This window comes from Sinocyclocheilus anshuiensis, unplaced genomic scaffold (genome assembly GCF_001515605.1).
Source record: "Sinocyclocheilus anshuiensis isolate Anshui unplaced genomic scaffold, SAMN03320099.WGS_v1.1 scaffold322, whole genome shotgun sequence".
NCBI classification, from domain to species: domain Eukaryota; kingdom Metazoa; phylum Chordata; class Actinopteri; order Cypriniformes; family Cyprinidae; genus Sinocyclocheilus; species Sinocyclocheilus anshuiensis.
Window position 1 is genome coordinate 669266 of NW_015542366.1, and position 19470 is coordinate 688735.

At 36.4% G+C, this 19470-nt stretch overlaps 1 protein-coding gene across 9 annotated transcripts in view; it reads right to left on the reverse strand.

Moving 5' to 3' along the window:
- Nucleotides 1-3526: 3526 nt before the first annotated feature.
- Nucleotides 3527-19470, reverse strand: part of LOC107692131 (guanine nucleotide exchange factor DBS-like) — a 72798-nt gene continuing 56854 nt past the window's right edge. For 5 of the 9 annotated variants that reach the window (XM_016491050.1, XM_016491054.1, XM_016491055.1 and 2 more), the window contains 25 exons: nt 19290-19414; nt 18484-18598; nt 17570-17689; nt 16126-16317; nt 15630-15821; nt 15261-15420; nt 14624-14676; nt 14028-14107; nt 13855-13921; nt 13635-13750; nt 13472-13541; nt 13295-13387; nt 12389-12481; nt 12188-12313; nt 11851-12072; nt 11387-11479; nt 11177-11255; nt 10502-10675; nt 10085-10177; nt 9763-9825; nt 9182-9259; nt 6203-6312; nt 5988-6100; nt 5056-5159; nt 3527-4946 (listed from right to left, as the gene is read on the reverse strand). In XM_016491050.1, the coding sequence (XP_016346536.1) occupies nt 4867-4946; nt 5056-5159; nt 5988-6100; nt 6203-6312; nt 9182-9259; nt 9763-9825; nt 10085-10177; nt 10502-10675; nt 11177-11255; nt 11387-11479; nt 11851-12072; nt 12188-12313; nt 12389-12481; nt 13295-13387; nt 13472-13541; nt 13635-13750; nt 13855-13921; nt 14028-14107; nt 14624-14676; nt 15261-15420; nt 15630-15821; nt 16126-16317; nt 17570-17689; nt 18484-18598; nt 19290-19414 (2811 nt within the window). In that variant the 3' untranslated portion in view covers nt 3527-4866. The remainder of the gene's footprint in view (nt 4947-5055; nt 5160-5987; nt 6101-6202; nt 6313-9181; nt 9260-9762; nt 9826-10084; nt 10178-10501; nt 10676-11176; nt 11256-11386; nt 11480-11850; nt 12073-12187; nt 12314-12388; nt 12482-13294; nt 13388-13471; nt 13542-13634; nt 13751-13854; nt 13922-14027; nt 14108-14623; nt 14677-15260; nt 15421-15629; nt 15822-16125; nt 16318-17569; nt 17690-18483; nt 18599-19289; nt 19415-19470) is intronic. The other 4 variants (XM_016491051.1, XM_016491052.1, XM_016491057.1 and 1 more) reach the window with 4 other exon arrangements.

A 19470-nucleotide genomic window follows, 5' to 3' on the forward strand; every position in this document is an offset into this window, starting at 1 on the left:
CTGTAACATTAATGAACTATGAACTAACTTTAATGATCAATACATAATTAATATTTAATATTAATATTTTTATTTATGTAAAGTATGGTTCAGTCCTGTTTTTTTTTTTTTTTAAAGTAAAGCACTATTTTAGTTTTCGTTCAGTATCTATTTTAAAAACGATCGGTTGATTAATCGGTATCGACCAGTGTGGTCCAACCTAGCTATCGGTAAAATCCACTACCGCTCAACCTCTATTCTAAAGTGTTTTGAATTTACTAATCATACCAGTCTTCGTCTACTCTGCAATCTAGGTGTGTTTAAAGACTGGGAATAACTTACAGTAATTCACTATGCAAACACTGCCAGCAATAAAACCAAGACCTGACTCACCTCAGTCATGACAAAGTCATAACTTATCTCCAGCAATGTATGCCACCCTCACTTCACCCACATTTACTATCACAATATCACCTTAACCATCAAAAGGCCCATCGCTGAGGAATGTCACATGACCACATTTATTTAGCAGTGAGTGAACAGGTCTTCTGTTTGCTGTGTGACAGTGTTGGGAATTTCATAGTCCTCGTCAGAACAAAATAGAAGCTCCACCTTTGTTTACTATCTGTAAATACCACCTTCAACACCCCAGTGCGGCAAAACTACAAAACAAAATGATGAAATGGAATAACTCTCTGTAGCACATAGACTACATAATTCATACAACAGAGAAACCCTTGTAAGAGACAGATGGTGATGAGAAACCAGTTAGAATTACTCCAAATAATATACAATTATTCATTTAATCATCTATTTGTCAAGACAATTACTATACAACATGAAGGCAGTGATATTATTGGTAATTAAAACAATATTATTGCACTGGAATAGAGTAGAAAATTGCCAAATTCATAGAAAAAATATAATACATGTGATTAAGTATAATAAATGTAATAGTTATAATATAACATAATATAAAAGTTTTATTAAAAGTAAGAAAATGAATTTAATATCTCTTAATAAACAGATAATCAATAAATTATGTAATTAATTTTGATTTGTTGTAATAGTTCTCTCAAACAAAAACTTTTTTTGTATTAAAAATGATTTGTGGAAATTGCTTTGGACTCCACATTATTCCATTACAAACCACATTACAAAAAGTAAGGTTAAACATATGTCATTTTTAACATCAGTCGTCAGATTTGTGTGACAGAAGTTCTAAAAGCTCTCTATCAGGACTATAGGGAACCATCTGACAGAGTTGGTGTTATGTAGAATCGTGCTGAAATGCATGTTGAATTGAGTGAACGGGCCCTCCCCAGTGCATGATCCGCATGTGTTGAACTGAGTAAACGGGCTTCGCAGTAGTGTGATCTGTTTCAGGCCCGTTCAGTCAATTCAACACAAACAGCAGCAGCAGAATTACAGCGTGACACCGAGCGAGCTGCTTACAATGTAACACGCGAACAGAACGTCACAGTCCAACAGAACGGAACAATGAAACCGTTCAGACGCTGGCGGCTCAAACACTCACATACACTCTCTCGGTTTGTCAGTCCTGTTACCAAAAACAAGCCCGACATGCGGAAAATTGCGCGTACGTTTAGCTTATTCTCGTGCGACACCAAAATAAAAGACACGTAGAAGTAGCCTGTGAGCTCAATGTTGGGGTTTACGCCAGTTCGACGTTTTATTTGATACCAACCGAACGTTTCTGTAATGTGTGAAATGTTGAATACTTACAGTGCTGCGATGTAACTGCGTCTTCTGCTGCTGCTTTGGTTCTGTGTGTGTGCGTGCGCTCGCGAGCAGCCGTCCAGATCACGCCAGCAGACTGTGTGTGTGTGTGCGCGCGCGCTGGGCTAAACGTCAGCGGAATGTGTGTATAAGCGAATTAAACACTGACTGTGACTCAAACGCGCATATCTGCAAAAGACATGATGGGTTTGTAACAAACTCCCTGTCGAGTGGCTTTCCGCGGTTAAAAACGGATCTGGGATCGGTTCTGCGGCCGTCAGTGGCGGTTTGGTCTGTGATGCGCGAGCTGATCTCAGGTCAGATGCCGTGCGGCGATTGGCGCTTCCTCCCTCACTGAGGCGAGGCGTGAGGCGTCGTGTTACCCGGATGTGGATGTGTTCAGACTGTATTATGAAGAGATACAGGCTAAAATAAGTGCATGCCTCTTGATTCTGAATCACGACGTTTTAAACTATCGCGTCACATACCTGCCTGAACTATTGAACGACACTGTCACAGCCAAAATCTGCGTGTGCGCAGTGTGTCGCTGAAGCACAGAGACTCTGAGTCACCGACAAACTCCAAACGATCTGTGGTGGGGGTTGCATGAAATCTGTACAGTTTGTACTGGTTAAATAGAAACTAATTTCATTGATGGAAAAAAATATTATTATTACTAATATTATTAGTATAAAAATATTATACAATATGGTGATTTCTTGGAGTACAATATAAATATATGATTAAAACATGCAGAAAAGCTAGTTCATGCATGACCTATAGACTGGACTACTGTAATGCACTGCTAGGTGGTTGTCCTCCTGTATCTTCAATAAACAGTTCAAAATGCAGCTGCTAGAGTCCTTACCAGGTCACGAAAATATGATCATATTACCCCAATTTTACAATATCTTCACTGGTTACCTATTAAGTTCCATATCAGTTAGGCTACTACTTACTTATAAGGCCCTAAATGGTTTAGCTCCTGCATACCTAATCAGTCTTCTGTCACACTACAATCCATCACGCTCCCTAAGGTCGCAAAACTCTGGTATTTTGGTAGTACCTAGGATAGCAAAGTCCACTAACGGAGGTAGAGTTTTTTTGCATTTGGCTCCCAAACTCTGGAATAGCCTTCCTGATAATGTTCGGGGTTCAGACACTCTCTCTCTCTCTTTTTAAATCTAGATTATCTCTTTAGCCTGTATCTCATAACCTTGTGCTCCAGTTATATCTGATCAAATGCACATTATAATTTTCTGCTTGGTTAGAACAGCAGCTACGCTAATTTTTGTCTATTTGCTTCTCTGTTTCTGCCACAGGATGGGAATCCTGAGGTAACTAGGAACAATAACACAAGCTTCAGTCTGAATCCAGCCCTTACGAAGATCTGAGATGACTGAACACCTGAGAAGAGAAGATGCCAACCCTCAGAGAATCTCAGATGACACCAACCCTGATCCAACATACAAAACTACCAAATTTTCCTAGAAGTTCAATCACAATATATACTCATTGCTGTTAATAGTGTTCACCGTCTGTTTGATTACATCATTAACGAACTACATGATTTTTTTTTTCTGTACATTTCTGCCATATGGACATCACCTTGACACCACTGATAAGCTTCTCCTAAATGTAATGTAGAAACTTTCATTTTCTGTGAAGCTGCTTTGCAACGATTTGTATCATGAAAAGCACTATACAAATAAATGTGAAAAAAGAGAGACTTGGAGGAATAAACAGTAGACATTTCCTCGACAAATCTGAGCCAGCAAATGAGGATAGATTGTTTCAGTGAAGTTTATTTAAGCCCAAGCACTTTAAATTAATTCATCTCATACATCCTCTTAGATACATATTTACACATATACACAGATACGAGTCTAATACAGGAAAATATTTTAATTTCAAATGAAAATACAGAGAGATAAGACTAACATGCAGCAATGTGCCATTTAAAATTTAAACAAATTAACAATGACTTTTTGTATTGCTGAACATGTTAAAAAGACAGTGCAGTTATGGGGACAAAACATTTAAGCACAGAAAAGCTGTGGTCATCAAAAATGGCAGAAATCATGGTAGTTCATTCCTTGAATAAATCAGCTGATTTGAGGAACATTGATATAGATTAACTCTGTCAAGCTTTATCAAGAAATACTTATTTGACAAAAGGTTCTGACCATTAAAATAAGTCTTACAAAAGCTGAATGATAGTTACTACATGCCAATTATCGCTTTCCAGACATTACATTTTGAAAGAACCAAATTAAACAATCTGTGGTGACAAAATAAATTACATAAAATGCGAACACAATTGGTATGTTGTTACTGGAAAATTATAATAATTGTACACAAATGGTGCAGAAGTCACAAATACAACAAAATACATTTCATTTAATTTTCATGACAACAATAGTGGTCATAATATACAATATGTATATATATATATATATTTATACTGTTTTAATGAAAAACATGAGATAAAAGTTAATATCTGTACAAATCTTTTACAGGAAATAATTTAAACTATACAGCTGTTTTAGATTAATACATACAGTGAATAACAGGACTTTTCACCGGGCATAACCTCAAGAATCTTTATCCTATAAAACATAATTTCATTGTCTTGCTGCTACAGCAAATCAGACAGAAGCTTCAGACGCCAACAAAGTCAGACATTCCAAAAAGACACTGATATTCTCAATGCAAGATCAATAAAACCAGTGGAAGCTCATGTGGTCGTACATTAAAGTTCAATGAGAGTCCTTTTTATGTATATTTAAAGACTTTTAAAAGCGCAGGCTGCTCTGATGTTAATGCAGACTCGACCAAGAGCCCTTTTCGCTTTTAATCTTTGAGGAAATGCATGCAGATGTGAAACAAACAGCATCACACTGATACTTTCAAAATAAAGTAAAATTTGAAAGGGGAACAGAAGACACTTTTTCTCTCTCTCTTATGAAGGAGAGAAGGTTGAGAAAGTGTGACGCTCTATATAAAATATATCCTGAATAGTGCATATTGACTGCAGAGGTCAATTCCTTTCTCGGCTGATGAGGTTAAATACAGTACAAAGACTCCAGGAGCTTCAGTAGAAAGTGCACTGTGTAGGAGCCGCCACAAGGCGGTGGAGCAGCGGCTTCAGGCTTTGATGTCTGAGAAGCTTGTGTAGGTTTCACTGCAGCTGGAGGACGTGCTGAGGTTTCCAGATCCACTACCTTCTGTGAGAAAACACACCTACTTATTTTAGCCAAAATACTCATTCATAAAATGAAGATTTCATGACAGGGATTTATTGTGTGGTGGATGAAAAGCGGGAAGTTGTGTTACCTGAGCTGGAGAGAGATTGAGAAGATTTGGATTCTCCGATGAGAGTGAGCAGGTTTGCAGCAGTGACCCAGCCCTCCTTATTGGTCCGCAGATTACGTACAAACCTGAAGCAGCACAAAAACATTAATATCCCACCAGCCTCTGCTTACAGAAGATGTTATGTGGTTCTAATTTGGTCATCTTAAAACATAAAACTGAGCCCAGACAATAATGTACAAGTGAAATTTACTTGTCATCCATAACAGGGTCCAACACTCAAAATGGCAGAATGGATCTTGATATTTAAAATTTGTAGGCAAAAAAAAAAAAAAAAGGTTGTCAACCTCAGCAAACTTTGACTTGCAAGTATTAAAATGTATACATTAGAATTTATATAATAAAATAATCTAACTATATAAACTAACTTAAATGCTAAAAAAACACAAAATCGAAAACGTCAAACTTCAAAATGTTTGTTTCCCATCAATAATTATTGATTTTATTGAAGAACAAAGTTCTGGAATCACAAGATTGATCATGGTCAATTCATCCAGTATATTACTAAATTAACCATGTGAATTAAATAGTTTCAGTTTAAGCACTATAATAACTAACTGGAAATAAAAACTAACTACGACTAAAACGAAAAATTGAAATAAATCGAATAAAAATGTCAAAAATAAATTAAATAAAAAGTTAATAAAACATTCATAAAAACTACAATAGTATATAATTAATACACTGATACAGGACAGTCATAATTGTTTAGATTGAGCATTTATTTCAATTAGTTGATTCAATAGAAAAAAGATCCATTGATTTCAATTGCTGATTTATTGAAAACCACAAAAGGATGATCTACTTATTGAGTCATAGTGGTTTACAATGTGTAACATGAGGAGGAGTAAATGATGACAGAATTGTCATAGTATTTACATAATCCTGAATCTTACCAGCGTCCATCGTCTCCCTCTCTCACCAGCTGCACTGTGTCTCCACTCTTAACCGTCAGCTCCTGTGGTCCGCTTTTGTCATGGTCAGCAACAACCACATAACTGCCTGGAGACTACATGCACACACAAACACCATCAGTGGCCAAACTAAAGATTTCTGCAAACAAACATGGATGGGACACAAGAAATCGTGACGCTGGGCCACCATGACTCACCAGTTTTCTCCCTCCCTCATCCTCAGGATCAGAGTTCATGGGATCCTCGGCACTCGAGTAACCGTCGTTCTCCTCAGACGCATCCACAGACAGCGATGCCTTGGAGAAGCCTTGTGGAAGAGAGGACAAGTGAAACGAATGTGTCATTTGGATTATGGTGAAACAATGAAAGAGAGGGATAAGTGGTGCTCCACAAAGATGGTGTGTGTGTGGAAGGTGAAAAAGAGACCAGCTCTGTTTCAAACCCTAGTTTGCTATTTTGCTGCCTACAGATTACTCTTTCTAAGGTAGCGTGCTAAACATTTACACAAGCAATAATGCACCACATCAACACATCAGTTCCTGAAGTAAAACTCTTGGGTTTTCAAAAGAGTTTAGCATTACATGTTGCTAAGCTAACAACATAACAGCATTAAAAAACATAGCTGTAGAAACAATTTTCACTCAGATATTGAGAGTAAATTAATTAGAAAGAAATAGAAAGGAACACTGAAACAAAGGTATAACTTTGTAGTAGAAAGAGTGAAATAGTATTTTCTTGTAAATCATACTCCAGTAATCTTTATTTACAACTTCAAATAATTTTTTTTTTTTTGCAATTTAGTCAACATTACTCTCAATTCGCCATCTTGGATAAATGTTTTAACTGAGACTTTGCATTGGGAGTGACCATATGATGCCTATGTAGGCAGCACACTAAGTTTTGAAACAAATCCAGTGTCTCTTTCTCTCGTATCCACTTGAAAAGAGGAACAGCTCCAGGCACTGAGCTAACAGGAAGAGCTGTTTGTGTTTTATGTTCAGACAGCCATGACTCCGATGATGACAGTTTGCGGAGAGGGCATATGACACATTCGCAAATCATACAAAACATGTTTATGGAGAGCTACATAAACATTTTCAGATATGAATCAGTGGATAATTACGGAGCCTGGAAGAGTGTTTGGTAGAAAGGGATCTGTGGTTTCAGAGTCGTAAAAGTGAATCCAGAACTAGCACCGCAAACCAGCAGACAGGAACCCAAACCAGATGCTCATGCCGCGTTAAACGCAAGTGTTTCCAAACTTCCAAACACAAATTGACATGTTCTGGTTTATAAATGTACAAAAGTAGTAATACAGTATTTAAAGGAATAGTTCACCCAAAAATGAAAATTCCGTCATCATTTACTCACCCTCATGTTGTTCCAAACCTGTATGACTTTTTGTTTTGTGGAAACAAAAGCCTTTTCAATGCAATCTTTTTCATGCAATTACTACAAATGGGAACTGAATCTTTCAAATTTTAATAGGGGTGAGAAAGTATAATATAAATGCAAAAAACTCCGTATTTTACTGAAAATCTTATGACTTTGAGAAATATTGTAGTTATCAGTCCACTTTGTAAATGAATCATTCTTTTGAGTCGGATCTTTTCAAACAAAGTGACTGATTTGCTTCACAAACCAGTCGGAATGATTCGTTCATGAAACAGACTGAACTGGTTCTCAAGTTCAATTCACTGAATCAAGGATCTGATTGCAATGATTCTCAAGTCAAAATCTCACCAGAGAGAAAGACACCAATCTCACCTTTTTTTTGGCGCTTTCGCTTTATCTTTGAAGCTTGAATGCTTCATTCAGCGCAAATACATGGAAAACAGCAACCAGTCAATTGTAGAAAAATTCTCCATTTGTGTTCCACAGAAGAAAGTCATACAGATTTGAAACAACATGAGTGTGAGTAAATAAAGATGATTCATTTTCAGTGAACTGTTCCTTTAAGAGATTATCTGATCATTCTCTCTCCTGTAACAATTATAAGATATGAACTGGGCTGGTTTCACATTCTCCAACAGTAAAGAGCATTTTAGATCGACAGTAGTAATTTATTGAGCAGTTATGTTAAAGAGATGCCATTTTAGCACCATGATTTATCCTGTAAACCACCAATTACAGTGCAATAACATCATACCCTGTGGTTAGTGTTTGCCAGTCTGTTTGGAAGTTCACTGTGAGAAAGCAATAAAGACAAAGTTCATTCCCACACCACGCATCTAGTTACCTCTCCTTTTAGTCTGCAACAGACTAGAAGCGCTCAGCCATCTCACTCGGGTAAGAGTGATGTGGGGACCCGTGTCTAAGGGAGAGGCAGCCAATAAGATTTCAAAGACTCCCATCGATTTACCTACCAACCACCCCACAGATCGCTTTTACTGGTTGGGTGTACAGCACTAAAGTCAGTTTGTTTGGAATGCTTAAAGGGACAGTCCACCCAAAAATTAAAATTCTGTCATCATTTATTCACCTTCATGTTGTTCTAAACCTGTATGAGTTTCTTTTTTTCTTCTGTGGAACACAACAGAAGATATATTAAAGAATGTTGGTAATTAAAGAGTTCCAATTCCCATTGACTTCCATTGCATGGACAAAAAATACAATGGAAGTCAATGGGAAATGAAACCCTTTGGTTATCAACATTCTTCAAAATATCGTCCCAAACTCATACAGGTTTGGGACAAAATAAGGATGAATAAATTATGACAGAATTATCTTTTGGGTGAACTATCCCTTAAATGCCTAATATAGAAGCATTTTAGATAATTTACAGCTAAGTAAATTATTAGTAGCTGTTCCAGCTTTGGAACATGCTGCAGGTCGAGCCCCCTTCTCGGATTGAGAACTGGGTGTGTTGCTCCCTCAGCTGAATAATTGCTAGCTGTTCCACCATTGGAACATGCTGTAGGTTGAGCTCCCTCTCGTTGAGAGCTGGATGTTGCTCCCTCAGCTACAGATTTACTGCTAGCCACTCCAGCATTATAGCCTTAGACATAGCGTGGAACCATGGTTACATAAGTAACCTGAGACGTTTTTGATTACTAATATATGGAGGTGAAACAAAATTTGGCAACCACATAATATGATAAAATAAATGATTTGGAACACTGGTCATGGCTGATGTTGGAGGAGGCAAAGCTGGGAGTTTTTAGGGGACAGTGTACCTCTGAAGCCAAACGGTGTAGGATCACTCTTAATCTCATGTCTTTTAGTTTTGTGGTCAGGACTAGGGGGGGATGATCCTGGCAGCCATAGCAAGGAGTGAGAAAGAAAAGGATAAGAGGACAAAAAATCAGGAAAGAAGAAAGAGAAAAAGTCTATAATAGGGTTAAAGGAAATATTCTTAAATATTAGAAAGAAAAAAAGTGTCTCTTCTACAGGATGAAAGCCTCTAAAAGGCAACATGTCTGGTAAAGTCCTACACTGTGCCTTAACCATCTACAATGCGATAAAACGTGATAAAGGTTTTTGGAAATTGAACTGGCCCAAAATCCCACTCTCATAACCACATATTAAATAAATATACAGTTATGGGAGTAGGCAAGTAAGTAAATAAATGGCTAGAATTTTCGGTTTCATTGTAAACAAATTCTTGTTCCTGGTTGTTTCACACCTGGTTAATGCACAGTAAATAGGATTTAAGTAGTGAATGTTCTAAACTGTAATATTACCAAGCTTGAACTATGCTGCTAATCTAGACTTTCTGATTTACACTAGAGTAGTGTATTCTGAGACTACAGTATACCTGGAGGGCAGAGAGTGACCATGGGTAGTGTTAGGCTTTTACCACCAGAGGGCGCTATCAGCTCTGCAGTGGGGTTCAAGCCAAATTTTAGTATATATTCCAAGTTAAAGATTTACAATTTATCCAGTGCCGCTAAGATGTGCTAAATGTATTGTAGTTAAATGAATATATTTTTTACTAAATGTTTTAAATCAAGTTCTGCTAAACATTCTTTTATCATAATGGTTTTTAGAAATGCTTCATCAGTATGCAGTCACCCGGTTTCAAATGTATATGTTGCATTGCCAGTGACCGTGTAAAGCTGTGAGCCCTCCTGCTGTACCTTTTTGACTCTTGAGGTTACTGAAGCCCTGCAGTGTAAAACGTTTTTTAGCCACTGCAGCTCTCTCAGTGGTGGGACTGGTGACAGTCTCGTCTATTCTCCACAGAGACCGAGAGAAAGAAAGAGGAAGGGGGCATAATGAAGGACGTTACATGTTTAGTCACGAAAAAGAAACACAGGGGTTACAAAGACAATCACAGAAATTCACAGTCTAAGCAGCAAGAGGAAAGACAGCAGCATTCTGAATTTTGGGACATATTTAGGGAAACATTAGTCTGGGGTTGTTTTCATTGACTGACTGATTTCAAATATGTTCTGTGTAATATCAGAAAATCAGCCTTTGAACATTTTTTGACCATAGAGTGTGTAGTGAGACCGTGAGACCATATTTGTGTATACTGAGAAGGGCTGACTGACCTTTGACCTTGTCATTATTTTTAAGTAAGGTGGCTGTACTGGAATCTGCTGCTGTCGGTTCAGTTTTCTTCTCTTCTCCTTTCTTGAGGGTCTTTGGGTTGGTCTTGAAGGGGCTCAGGGTTAGGCTGGTGCTGGTGGGAGTTAACTGATCTGAGCTCTTCTGCTGGCTCGCCTCTGAAAAACACCATAACATATATAACATTATATAAACAAAACTGATAAGTGTGTAATTTCTATATACACTAAAGTTCAAAGGTTTAAGACCAGGGTACAATTTTTTCATTGTTTCTGAAAACTCTTATTTGATCAAAAATACAGTTAAAACAGTAATCTTGTAAAATAATAAATTTTTCAAATAACTTTTCTATTTTAATTTGTTTTAAAATGTAATTTATTCCTGTGATGCAAAGTTGAATTTTCAGCATCATTACTCCAGTCTTCAGTGTCACATGATCCTTCAGAAATCATTCTAATATGCTGATTTGCTGCTCAAGAAAGGTTTCTTATTATCAATGTTGAAAACAGCTTTTGTAACAATGTAACATTATATACAGGTGCATCTCAATAAATTAGAATGTCGTGGAAAAGTTCATTTAACTGTTACTATTGATTAATTTAATCCTTGCTAAATAAAAATATTAAATTCTTTCAAAAAAAAAAATCAATTCATTTCACCTCTGTAGGCCTTTAGTTGTCCAGTTAGAACCTTCCGGATCTCAGTCACCCATGCAGTTTTGATCTCTGGTGTCGACGCCTGAAAATAACCAATAAAATGATATCATAAAAATTATATGATTATAATAAACCAATAAAGTGTTGCTTTAAATTATGTACATTCAATTCTATTTAAATATAGGATATTTTTAATAAGGACAATTTTTATACCTGTACAATATACACCTCCTCTCGAGAATTACACCAGATCTCAAACTTTTTGTTGTCTCCTTTTGCGTTTTCAGTAATACCTACAGCACTCATCTGTCAGAGGAAAAAAAAAAAGGAAAAAAAAAAGTATATATACATAGCAATACAGCAATAGCAGAATATTATATATATATATATATATATATATATATATGATATTCTCTGTCCTTTATTTATATGCAAATATATCAGTTTACCTTGAATGGAACTTAATTTACACAAGACAAAACACAAATTAAACATGCAGATTTCATAGGCATTTGTTGATTTTCTGGGTTAGACTAAACTAAAAATTATGAATCTTCCCTGTTGATATCTAACCTATATTTTTAACCACTCCACCACATCATCTTAAAGAAGCGGACCGATTTCCATGTGTGAGAAATTCTAAATGAAAATGAACTACTTTAATATTCAGTACTTACACTAAGTGAGTGTTTGAAGCTGTATGAAGGAGCTTTCTCATAACCCTCTCCGTTCTCCTCTCGTTTCTTACAGAAGAGCAGAGCTTTCTCATGTAGAAACAGGTGTCTCTGCATGGGCTTGAAGCGAGCCAGGTCTTTCACCTTTACGTGACCCTTCTTATGCTCCGTCCACACGCTGAACGACCCCTGCATCATCAGACGGCCCAGATCACTGAGGTTGCCCTGGAAACACAGGTCAGAGGTCAACAACTACTCCAAAGGCGACTTACATTATTGGAAACTATTTTAATTCAAAGTGAACATTAAATTTCATGGTGTGAGTAAACATCATCTTTACTTCATATCCAGTGATGGCGATAAGGTGCATGGAGTCATTTACAGCTTTCAGGATGCCTAGAATAGATGAGAGCGCCTTCTGCAGGTCATCCTCACCCTCACAGCCTTTACTGTACTTCAGCAGTTCCTGATAGAAACACACATCAGTGAGAGGTGCAAATATGAGTTATATATCTGCACATGTAATCTGGGTCTAGTTTACCTTCAGTAAGAGCTGGTATTTGGTTATTCTCTGCACAGGTTTGAGTAGGTATGAGTCCAAACCAAGCTTATGTTCCAGTTTCTTTTGACACTCCTGAAAACAGTACACACAAATTCTTTATTTAGATTTTTTTTTTTTAATCAATCAATCAACTCTGTTTATTTCAGTCCTTACAGACAACTTCTCACAAAAAATAAAATAAATTAAGATGGTGATTTATTATTATTTTAAAATATTAAGTATTATAGTCTATTAAATTAATATTTAGATTAATATTATTACTACAATTATTATTATTGTTATTATTATTATTATTAATAATGTTCAAAAGTTTGGGGTCTGAAATTAATGCGTTTATTCAGTTGATTCAAGAGCACATTGAATGCTGTTCTTTAGAACTTCCTATTTATCAAAGAATCCTGATAAAAGGAGCATGGTTTCCACAAAAATATTAAGTAGCACAACAGTTTCAACACTGATAATAATACGATTTTTTTGAGCACCAAATCAATATGATTAGAATGATTTCTGAAAGATCATGTGACACTGAAGACTGGAGTAATGGCTGCTGAAAATTAAGCTTTGCCATCACAAGAATAAATCACTTTTTAAAATATATTAAAACAGAAAACAGTACTTTTAAATGGCAATAATACAGTATTTCACAATATTACTGTTTCTACTGTATTTTTTATCAAATAAATACAGCTTTGGTGAGAATAAGAGTCTACTTCCAAAAATATTTTTAAAAATTATACTGACTCCAAACTTTTGTTTGCATATAGGTGGTGTATATCAGGTATATATATGATCCCCTATAATATGATCCCTTTAAATTACAGAAACAAATATGTGCTTATATGTAATGTCTGAGAGCATCTCTAGTGTCTTGTAAAGTAAGAGGACCTGGAAGAAAGCGCAGTCAGAGCACTGTCTCCATAGAGACTCGGAGCGAGGCTTGTTCTGACAGTACTTCTCATAGATCTGCAGATCCGTCATCTGAGAAACATGAAAAAGATGTTTGCATAATCTATTCAATAATGTATTAAATCAAAACAGCACAATATGTCAAATCTGACTCACTCTCTCTAAGAAACACCGGCCCACAAGCTCAGGATAGTCTGTGTACGCCTCCAGTTCACGAAGAAATGTCCTGGAGAGTGAATATATGGAAAATAAGAGGCGCTTTAGCTTTATAACACTACACCAGCGGAAGCTAAAACAGACACAGAGAGGGATCACTCACTTCTTGTGGAACTGGTATATCTCAGGCATGTTGCCAAAGAGGATGTCCTTCTTGTGAAGCAGTGTATTGGGGATGAGATGAGCCATGGCAGGATTGTCCATTTCTGCTCCATAACCCTAAACACAAATTGATCTGTCAAGTCAAATGTACTAAAAAAAATCTCAAAACATAAACAGGACTGATCTGACCTCTAGAGGTGATAGGTGTCAGTGCAACTCACCTCCAGCACACACAGCAGCTCCTCCACATACGCTCGCTCTGTCTCCAGCAGCTCGTTCATCACATGCCTGTAGTGGATGGACATTAAACACATAATCTGTAGAGAACTGACAGAAATGACACAATTATAGCTGATTTTCCTCTAAGTCCATTTGTAATAAGCTCCTGACTGACCGTCTAAGCACAGCAAAGTTCTCCTCTTCATCAGAGACAGACGGGTGTCTGCTGCCGTCATTCTGTAAGTGTATCTCTCCCTGCAAATATAAACAACTCTGCATTAGTGTCCTGCAAATATATTCAAACTAATTTGATTAAATCCCAAATACCATAGACAAAGTTGGCTTGGTAGAATATTTTTAGCCCAACATTCAAAATTCACTCAAATTAGCTCTAAATTACAAAGAATTATTTAAATAATAACCACTAAATTGTCAATATGAAAATCATCCGTAAAAATTAAGATTAAACAATAAAAATATTTTTTTTCCCCACTAAAATATGTTACTAAAGTTTTTCTTTGTGCCAAAAATAGTTATATTTTCATTTTTCATGCTCATTTCCACACTCTCTCTGACCTTGAGACCCATATAACAGAAGGGAAATTTGCTTCATCATGTTATGGTCAATTAACAACAAACTTAAGTGCAAAAAATGCATATGTTAAGGGCACAATGTAGCCACTGTTGCTTTAATGATCAATATCAAAGCAATCGTATAAATAGTATTGCGTATACATTCAATAAAGCACTGCCTAGAGATGAGATACCTACTTTTCTGCAGTTTCCATTGATGATATCACCCTCTATTGTCTTCTCCCTATGAGCTGGGATAAAAACACACTTACATTAATAAACTAATAAAATCATATATTTTATGTTATATACTGTACACTGCTTTTTGAGTCATGCAATGATCTCTGCAGTTCTCCATTATGAACACTAGATGGCAGGAGAGTAAAGTAAGTGACAGGGTCCACTATATCTGTTGTGCCTGAGTGACCATAAGTAGCTAATGGCCAGTGCATGTGTATTTTGAGTGTGGAGGGGGTTAGGGGACGACATTGAGAGGACACAGACACTACTGCACTGCAGAGGATAGAAGCCACTGCTAAACTGCTCTGTAGAAAACCACTGTATTAAAATGTCGCCTTGCTGCATAAAATGCACAACTCATGTGATATTCATTTTATTAGGGGTTAATTCAGAATTAATACTGCTAAATAATTTAGATATTTAGATATCTAAGCAGCCCAGGAACTGAGAGCACAATAGTCCTGAACTTGAACATTGTAAATGTGAACATTTGAGATGAATAAACTTAGCCCAAAATGTTTGTTTTATTCAGTTGGATCACAACTAAGCTAGACAACCAACACAACACACAAAAAGTCACGTTTAGGGGGTTAACCTGGAGAAGAGATGGGTGGTATGATGATGGCCTCAGGACGTGGGGCGACGGGCTGCACGGGTCGTGTCTGTTTGGCTGCTAGCTTCTTCAGACTGACCCTCCTCTTCTCAAACATTTCCTGCATGGACAGCTGCTTCTGAAACACTTTGTCCACCTGTTCCTGTTTGAGCACAGAGAAAACATTCATTAAACACTAGCAAACTAAACCCCCACAAGACATATTCACATTCTCAATAGCACTTTAAATAACCAATAACTCAATGCATATGAACAGTAAATATCTGTGTGTAATTAAAAATCGATACACGCATATTACGGCCCGGCATGTCAGTTCTGTTTTTTAATGGTTTTGAGTCTTTTGTCTTTTACCTTGAAGTCTTGTGTGAGCACTGACTCATAGTCCCTCCAAATTCCACTCAAATCTGTCAGCTTGTGCTGATTGGCTGTTTCCAGGTAACGTTCCATATCCTGCAGCGCTGACTCCGCCCCATCCTGTGATTGACACTTATCCACAGGCTGAGATGCTAGCAGGTAGATCCCATCATCACACCATTTAGTGGCCTGGAAGAGAAAGAAGAAAAGAGTCCATGTCCATTAGCTTTGAGAGCATTTGTAGTCTAGTTCTATTCCTAATTTATAATTTTATAATTTAGTTCTATTCCTCCGAAATTATAAATATGGACTGTGACCTAAACTGAAGTCTATTAAGTATATAAAATAGGATGATCTATTTGATGACACATCCTGCAACTTCCAGATTCAATAAGAAAAACATCAACACAGGAAAGAATGCGTCTCTTGTTGAGCATTTTAAAAGGGTCCTGAACAGTGTTGATGAAGGAATCAATGGGTGGGTCTACTGCACCTTCTCTAGACATTGGTGTAGCTCCATGGCTTTGAGCAGATGAGCTTTCTTGCCCTCCAGGACACCGCTGATCTCCTCGCACACAGCCCGCAGCTCAGAGCATTTGGGCAGGATGGAGTCCACAGCGTAATGAGACGCTTCAATCAGCTGGTCAGCATCACATGCAAGAGCCAGCGCTCGGTCCAACACCTCCTACAGACAGAGAGAGAAATATTTAATCATTTTAGACTATTACGCACACTTCAAAAGTTTATGGTCAAACTATTTTTAAAGAAATTTTCAGGAACTTTTATTTAGCAAGGATGCAGCTAATATTACAGTAAATAGAATTTATAATGACAGTAGTTAGAAAAGGTTTCTAATTCAAAAAACACTGTTCTCTTGAACTTGAATAAATCTGGAATAAATGTCTCATGGTTTCCACAAAAATATGAAGCAGCACAACTGTTTTCAACATTGATAATAAGAAATGTTTCTTAAGCAGCAAATCAGCATATTAGAATGATTTCTGAAGAATCATGTGACACTGAAGACTTGGAAAAACTGACAGTGAAAAATTCAGCTTTGCTGGACAAGACTAAATCACATTAAAATATATTAAAAGTCATTTAATATTCTAATATTTCACAATACTACTGTTTTTACTGTATTTCTGCTCAAATAAATTGTGTATGGGGGAACATAAGAGACTTCTAAGACATAAAAAAAATCTCACTGACCCAAATTCTTGAATTTTTTGAATATTATAAGCATGTAAAATTACATATTTTATAATCATGTATAATTACATATTTTTACATATTCTTACTATTTTGGTGAAGGTGACAATTTCATTGGCTAATCTTATATATACACACACACACACATATATACATATATATATATATACATATATACACACATTACATCAATGGAAAGCTTATTTATTCAACTATTTATGTATGTATAAATCTCAATTTTGAAAAATTGACACTTAAGACTGGTTTTGTGGTGTATAAACATGGAAAGAAAAATTAACTTGGAGAAAGAAAAAAAACAAATTCATCAAGTTTGCCTCCCAGAATTCCCATAGTCCCGTGTCAGCAGAATGACTCCAGTATAGTGATGGGTGATTTATCACACTGGGTAGAACTCCCCCCTTCTCTCTGCAGGATCAGAACATGTGGGTGATTTCTGTAAGGGCCTCAAACTGCCGTGCTCAGCAATTTAATTATGGAGTGTGAGATTTACATGCTTTATAAGACCATATGCCTGTATCTGCACATGTAGAACATTATAAGGGCAAATGAATGTCTTCTAGGTGTAAACTTGATTCCTTCTAGAGGGAAGAACTGATGGGCTTTTTGCAGTACTATGCTTTATGCAACTTCATTTTGTATCTGAATAATAAATGTTATAATGTCAGTAAAAACATTAAATCATATGACATCAAGTTAATACTTACACATGCTCTGTCTTCATGATTGGTCAGCTCTTTCAGGATATGCTCAACATGGGCGGGGCTAATTCCGACCTCTGAGAAGCCTGATACTCTGTCATACACCATGTCTAAATGAGCTCTGACCTACAACACAGAAGAACACAGCCATTACAAATACTGCTCATACAGACCAACACACACATCTGCTGAATTCTACATCCAACAAGCCACACACACGCACATGAGCACACATACACACACACTTAAAACTAACAATGCACAATATATCTGTATCAAAACCACTATCCATAGTTATAAATTGGCTGATATTAGAATTACAATTGAATTTTTTTTTTTCATTAATTCAAAAAAAAATAGAACATGAAAACAACTTTAATTTTAACGATTTTAATTGTATAATTATATAATTGTATAACTGTATAATTAAAATGAATAATTTTAATTTTATAATAATCAGTTTATCCAATATTGTCAACTACAACTAAAACCATGAACGATTACAAATTATATTAAACTTTTAACTATTAATTAACTAATTGCCTATTAATCCTTTAATTGAAATAAAGCTGAAATAAAATATAAATATTAGATGAAAAACTTAAACTAAAAATGTTGAAAAGTTACCTTGGCAACTAACTGAAATAAAATAAAAGTTTAAGTGTAAGTACTAAAATGACAAAAACCGAAAAATAAATAAAGCCAAATATTTAAAAAACAAAAACGAATAAAAATGACAAAAGCACATATCAAAACTACAGTTAAATGAAACGTGAAAATATAAAAATAAAAGCCAGTTTAGCATATTAATAAATACTATAAAAGTACATGAATAATACTAAAATAACACTGGTTTATCTATACATCCCTACTGAAAACATTTAACAGATATTTAAGATGCAGCAGTCTGTGTATCTCACCTCCCTGAAGTCCTGCTCAAAATGCCGCAGTTGTAGACATTGCTCTAGCTTGGTTTGATGTTTATCCCAAAAATCATCAAATGCTGTTTCAGTCTCATCTAACTGCCCAAGCAACCTAGAAAGAGAGATATTAATTTTAACTGTGAAAAAAATACTTCTTGAAAGAATACTTCCCCCAAACTCATTTACTTTCTTCTGTGGAACACAAAAAGAGATGTTTAGAAGAATGTCCAACCTGCTCTTTACCATACAGTGAAAGCATACAAAGAGCAGAGACAAACAAGGACAAAACATATCTCAAAAAAATATAAATTATATCTGAAATGAAAGATAGCTTCTGAAGTCCTGTAAAAATCAGTAAAAATCCTGCCCGCTGTTATTGTTCTAAAAAAACTCATGCTGTATGTTGTATGACAGTAGTGCCAATAAGTAAAACCCTCAAACAAATATAGCTGCATCTAGATAATAAAGGATGACAGCAGACGCCTGTGGATATTAACACACAGGCACGTATCCAGACCCCAGAATGCTGCTTCACTGAAAGGTCATGTGAGTAGAAATGGATTTCAATACGTTCCTGTTGGTTAATGCTCTTTATACATGTGCGTGTGTAGATTTGCTGTATAATCTTGACCAGGTGGGTCATCTTGTTGCGTCTCGTTGTGCATGCAAAAACACAGCTGCCCAGAACAGCTTAATAAGGACAGAAACCGACCAAGGACATGCAACAGTCTGCTGCTGTACTGTAACCGTCTGGTCTCTCATGTTTGCATTTCAGCACGGTAGATGATATCACACACACACACCTCTGAACAGTAGCCAGGTTCTCCAGTTCATCGTGGTTCATGGTGTAATCTGGATCTTTCACCAGCGGCTCATTGATGCTCTCCAGCAAACGTGATCCCTGACAGAGAGCGATCCTCAAGTCCTCCTGCACGCGCACACACACATGCACACACGTGCGCGCACACACACACACACACACCA